The following is a 6075-nucleotide window of genomic DNA, read 5'->3' as shown; positions in this document are numbered from 1 at the left end:
CTGTGTTCTATCCCCGTCCTTTCTTAGTCGTTTTGCGCTAAAAACCTTTACATTACCAAGACATTGCTTAGTTGTCAATGGCAGCTTTTTCCGCTTGATGACTACCAGCTCTTTGTCACAAATATAACAACATTGATTCCATTACCGCCCCGACGGTGCAGCACTAAGAGGTGCTTACGGCAAGAACGCATCGCCCTATGACGAAGACCAGAAGACCGCATAATTATCGCAAAGATGGAGCAGAACGGGGCTGCTGGATGACAACCCTGCACTAAATCGCCCTCTGGTTCTTGTGCGCAAATGCGCTAACCTAGAGCGAAGAGAACTCATAGTTTCAATGAAGAGAAATCAGTACCGTCAGATGCTTATGTTGTATGCCCAGTTGGAAACTATGCCCAGTTGGTGACTGGCAGGACATCTCGGTTGAGTTCTTGACCAGTGTTTACAACTGAACTTTCATTTCCCTCCTGAAACCAGCCACAGTAAGATAACGATGGCAAAATCTTTATTGACAGAAGGAACGGGTACGGTTATACTTTGGCAGAAGCCATAGGGACGAAAAGGAGAACAAGAGGGACAAAGTGTCAAGTAGAAGGCTGCTCGTACAGACGCTGAGAACTCTTTAGAAGAGTTCCTTCTGCACGTCTGCTCCGGTAGACAGGCCCCTCCGATCGCTCAGCCGCAGCACTTGGCGAAGGCGGCGCCCAGGCACTCGAGCAGGAAGGCGGCGAACGCGAACTGCAGCAGCAGCGTGTACAGGACGAACACGGACTCGAGGTCCTCGAAGTGCAACATGCGACCGTCGATGCCGCCCTTGTCTCGTCGCCGCAGCCAGCACTCGTTGGGGCCCGGGGACACGTCGCGCATGAAGAAATCCACCAGGCCCGTGTCCACCAGCCAACGCACCCTGCGGGGGTAGTGACACAGCTACCACACCATACCATCGCACACTGCGCAATACATTTTATTGCGCCCTGCGAAAGAGCTTCATGGTTAGTACAACTGCCTCCACCCCCCCCCCCCCCCAATCCACCCAATCGCATGTGGTCTCCCGCAGTGATATGATTTTGTTTTGTTTTGTGTTTTGTTTATTCTCCCCCTCAAAATTAAGGAGAATACGATTCCTCTGTGTCACCTTTTATCAATTCTTGTGCAAATGATAAAGGTGCACGCTTGTGCGCTTCGGTTCCTCGCTTATGTAGCATGTGCTTTCGGGTGTCAATAAACGGTTGGAAGACTACGCCCATGGTGTCGTTTTTCATTTCTATGTCTCCTGTCCTATTCACGCAGTCCTAGTTTGTATTGAAATGAACCAACTAGCCCGCAGGAACGTTATACTACGCTTAGGAAAACCTCTCAGTTAAATTAGGAAGTTCTGTGGAGAACAGCGCTCCCCTAACGTCGATTTAGAACACTGTTACGCCCATATTCTTATGTCTAACTACGTTCCACGCAGGCTTCTTGGACGGCTTGAGCACAGTGAATCGCGAAGGAGCAGCTCATTTTCTTTTGTTTTTCCGCTGCATCGTTTTTGGGAGCCTGACGTTAGCGGGTCTAGTCAGGCGTAGGAGTGCGCAAGGTCACCACAACCCGACGACTGCGCGCCTATATGACCTGACTGAGTACTGGCGAGTCAAGCCAGTCGTGACGTGCCCCTGGAAGCGTGAGGGCACTAGTAGTACGCCGGCTCCTTCTGCTCTCCCCAGCAGATAATCTTAATTCCAAGAACGAAAGTTAATAACTGAAATGTACTGGAGACTAAAGGAAAAAAATAAGTGAAATTAAATGAAAGTAGCATTATCGGGTGGCCTGCTGACTCTATCTAGCCCCTGCAAGGGACCCACCAGCGTTTACATTAGCCCGACAGGCAAGCTTCAACCCGACAGGCCGACTTGATCCGACGTTGTTTGGTTCGTGCAAATGCCCGGCGTGTTGTGCCCGTCCGGAATGCGCCCACCACGTTTAGCAGACAAGCCTTATTCTCGAGTTCAGCCCTAAAGCGTCCCCGGTGGTGCGCTACTGCAACGAGTCGCATCACAAAATGTTTAGGTCGTTTGGGCGTAGCGTTTCCCCGCCTACCTGTTGTTCATCTCGCGGTGGATTATGGGGTCGAAATCCTTGCGGGCCACCCAGGCGAACACCAGCGTCCCCAGCGACTCCTCGCTGAAATAGAAGAAGCCCTGGCCCAGGTAGGCCGGACAGTTGCGCCGAACCTGGTCCTCTAGCGTGCCTTTCTCCTGCAGAGACGGTGCCCCGTAATGGCGACCATATCGACACTGAGCGCAGGCGGTGCGTAGTGAGGGCGGATCGAAGACTAGCGTTTGTTCCGATCATTCCGAAACCTCACGCCCCTCAGTTGTAGGCAAAACTGGGAGCCTTCTCCCCACTGGGCCTGCCTCGACAGCAGCAGGACTTCGTCAGGTGCCCCCCCCCCCCCCCCCCCCCCCCCATGCACATCGGCAAGCTTCGGAACTCGGTAAATGGCAGGGGGGGGGGGGGGGGGGAGGTGCTCTTAATTTGGCTCACGACTGCACGTATGTTTAAATTATTGCACTTTCACAATCAACTCCGCACTAAAATCACGCATCTTAGTGCCACTAAGAAGTACATTTGTGCGTTGCGACAAATATACTTATAGCTTGCGACAGTCTTCCGCCCAAGACATCTGCAGTCGAACGGTAAGAAGACACCAGGAATCTCTTTTGAGTTGCAATTAGCTAGAAGACTGCAATCTTCCTGTCTTCTTCTTGCTTTATCTCAATGTCGGCATCCTCTAAGTGAAGAGCAGGGCGCGAGCAGGGGAGCCGCCCACTGACCTCCTGCAGCATGACGGCCTTCCTCTCGAGCACGTCGCGAAAGTTCCTCTCCGTGTAGATCTCAGTCGGGTGCAGCTCGCCTCCCGTGCGCCGCACCTGGTCGTACACGGCCAGGTATGACTGATGGCCCATGTACTGCGCCGCAAGAAACCCGAGACCGGTTACGAGAGGCAAACTACGCAAGTTTAGATAACAGCATCAATATAAATGCGGACACGTCGTGAGCATTCAGCCAATGGTTGCTCCCAAGTAGAAGCATGCTAATAGTTCCTCTCGACGAATAAAACATTTTCATCTTCTATGCAGTAATAACGGCACAATTCGTCCTTGTATGTAAACTGAGTGTCCCTTTTCACAGTTGAGAACAACTTGCAGTAAAAAGGCAGGGTGAAGACAGATGGACAAGAACAATCACAGGCGCCTCATCTTTGTCCTGCATTTTTTATTGCGCTGAATTGTTTTCAGCCATGATAAATCAACTCGCCCAGCAGTATGCTTCACTGGGCTGGGCTTTTCATGCTGCTTCTACATGTGCATAGCCGGTCACACGAAGCTAAATGGCCACGCTATTCAAATGCGCCCAAAACTACGGAAACTGGACCACAATAGTGCCGTCCCGGTTCTGCACGTTGACGCAGCAGCTGCGCAAGGCCTCCGCAAGGCCTCCGTAAGACCTCCGCAATGCTCCGTCAAAGGTTGCGGCTTCACACATACCTCGGGTTTCCCAGTTTTGCTAGTGAAATGGTGCTTCCGCATTAAAATAAAAGTAGGGTAGAGTAACAAAGGAATCGCTACATTATACAGTCCAAGGGGCTGTATATTGTAAGGATTCTTTTCTCGTACCGTTCTTTGCCTCTTTGCCGTTTGCCAGTCAGCCTTTGATAATGAACTCGTCGATAGACATTGCTTGCCGACTATGAGCTTTGTCGTCAAAAACCGCACCGGTCTGTGACGTCATAAAGGGGTAAAAGAATGAAATGGGATGTCAGTGGTTGCGAAATACAGCCCCAGGACTCTTTGTACCGGACTAAGTTTTGCATTAAAGACGTTCTCCTCTCCGCTAACTGAAACACAACGCGGGACGCGAGCTGTACGTATTTCACGAATGTCGTAATGGCGAGGAGTGACCAGGAAGAGCTCGGTGAAGCCGGCGCCTCCGAAGAGCAGGATGCGGGTGTTGGGGTCTCTCAGCACGTCGGCCGTGGTGCGGATGCGCGGCGCCTCGATCTTGACGAGCAGGTCGGCGCGCATGCTGGCCGTGAAGAAGTTCATGGCGAAGAAGCCACACACCAGCCACAGGCAGTGCAGGCCGTGGAAGGCCGGCCCGCCCCCCACGTGCTCCACCGGCGAGTCTGCAGCGAAGCACGGGCGCGGGGCGCACTCGTCACACGTGAAACAAGAACCGGATACAGGGAAAATGCGACGTTAGACTACCTTGTTGCTTTATCTGTTATACTGTCTTGTTAAAAATTACTTTGTGCAACTTTTTTTTCCGATTTACCGAGTTTTATATCACCCCTATATAATACCATATGGCCCTTTAAAGGGGCACTGCAATGCAGATCAAACATTTGGCTTATTTATTTGTCACGACGATGTTGTAACGTCCACAGAGATCGCCGATGTCGCAATGTTAAATATTTTAATCTGCTCCAGAAATGCTTGCTTCGGGCCGGTGGTGTCAAAACGTAGCGGCAATTTGGATGATGATGGATTTTTATGGAGCAGTGGTATCTGTGGCCAAAGAGCGCCATGGTACAAGGTGTATTCTTGTACTCAAGGTGGGGTCAAAGACACATTTCTCAAGCATTTCACCCCAAAGAAGCCCAGCACCAGACAAGGGGAAAGCTTGTACCCATTGGTACAGGGGGGTACCCGGCGGTACTGGGGATCGAACCCCGCACCTCCCGCATGCGAGCGGCAATTTTCGGTAGCGGACACGAGGTGGCAGCCCGATTAGGACCGACGATTGATCGGCGGGAGGAAATGTTATCTAGCTCAGAGCCAAAAGTTCAGCAGGAGCTGACCGAAAGGTCCAGAGCGGCTGCAGGATACAACGAACTTCCTCAATTGGAGGACCGACCACAAATTTTAGTTCAATTAAAATGTTTTCATCTTCATCACTGGTGTTGCCTTTTTGATTGATTGGGAGTTTGAATTTTTTCTTCATTATTCGTTGGACAATACATAGGTTCGCCTTCGAGGACTAAAAGGGGAGATTAATAACTTGTCTCTCAGTTCTTGTGTGACCAGTTCGGAAGTGTACACCTCTAACATGTAAGAGTGGCTTCGCCGTCCAAGTTTCCATCTCTCTCCAAGGTACGCCGTGTCTGGCTAGTTACAAGCAACGGGTTTACACCTACCGCAAGGACGACAGCAAGTGAACGCGATGCACGGAAATAAACGTACGCTTCTGCATTGTGCCGGCGAAGTAGATGAAGAAGACTTCTCCGTACGTCCGCAAAAAGCTGCCCTTGAAGCGTCGCGCGCCAGACGGCCTGACCAGCTTCACGCTCAGGTAGCTTAGCAGCAAGAGGGACAGACCCACCAGCACCCACAGCTGAAGAGAGAGAGAGAGGGGAAAAAAGAGTGATTGTTTCCTTCCTCCATTCAAAAGAAGGTCGTGTGATGCTCATGGCGCTGCCTGGGCAGCATCAACGCTGTCCATGCGTTGCCCACAAGGCCTATAGTGTCAAAAGCAGACACTGTAGGAAGAAAAAGTCGCCGTCATTGTCGAAAGTAGCACGATATCTCCGCATCTTTCTATCTGCCCGACCCCTTATTGTCGCTTCCCGGCCAGCTTTAGCTCTGTGCGCCTGTCCTTAGTTGACCGCGTCATCTTCCACAGACGAGATACCGACGTTATTTCATGACGTCACGACCACGATTCCCATATGCAGTACAGGTTGCCGTGCGGCAGCACCACAAGGAAGAGAGATGCCGTGCCCGTTCTCTCTTCGGAACCTCCTCCTCTACCGCCGAAGCGTGCTCTCTCCCCTTTCTTTCATTCCCTCCTACCCACTTCAGCGCCAAAGTCTCACTGCCACAGGTGATCGAAATTTATCTGGAGCCCTCCTCTACGGCCCCCTTCTCTTCCTTCTTTCATTTCTTCCCTCATCATTTCCTCCATGGCAAGGTTGATGTGTCCGCCAAGTATTGAGACAGCAACTGCGCCCGCCCTTTCCTACAACCAACTTTCTGTCTGTCAAATACACACTGACACGGGATATGTGCAGTATGCAGGCGTTTGCTATCTTGT

General features: G+C 51.4%; 1 protein-coding gene across 1 annotated transcript; it reads right to left on the bottom strand.

Annotated features, from left to right (window-relative positions):
• Nucleotides 1–541: 541 nt before the first annotated feature.
• On the bottom strand, nt 542–5235 carry LOC149372358 (uncharacterized). Its single transcript, XM_089582024.1, has 5 exons — nt 5226–5235; nt 3945–4168; nt 2817–2951; nt 2080–2237; nt 542–907 (listed from the first exon to the last, which is right to left on the bottom strand). The coding sequence occupies exons 1-5, from the start codon at nt 5233–5235 to the stop codon at nt 676–678; spliced, it is 759 nt and encodes a 252-aa protein (XP_089438150.1). The 3' UTR covers nt 542–675.
• Between the last annotated feature and the right edge of the window lie 840 nt (nt 5236–6075).

This window comes from Amblyomma mixtum, chromosome 1, assembly GCF_055824585.1.
Source record: "Amblyomma mixtum isolate Tamu chromosome 1, ASM5582458v1, whole genome shotgun sequence".
NCBI lineage: Eukaryota > Metazoa > Arthropoda > Arachnida > Ixodida > Ixodidae > Amblyomma > Amblyomma mixtum.
Note: the sequence above shows the minus strand (reverse complement) of the source record. Positions and strands in the feature narration are given on the sequence as shown.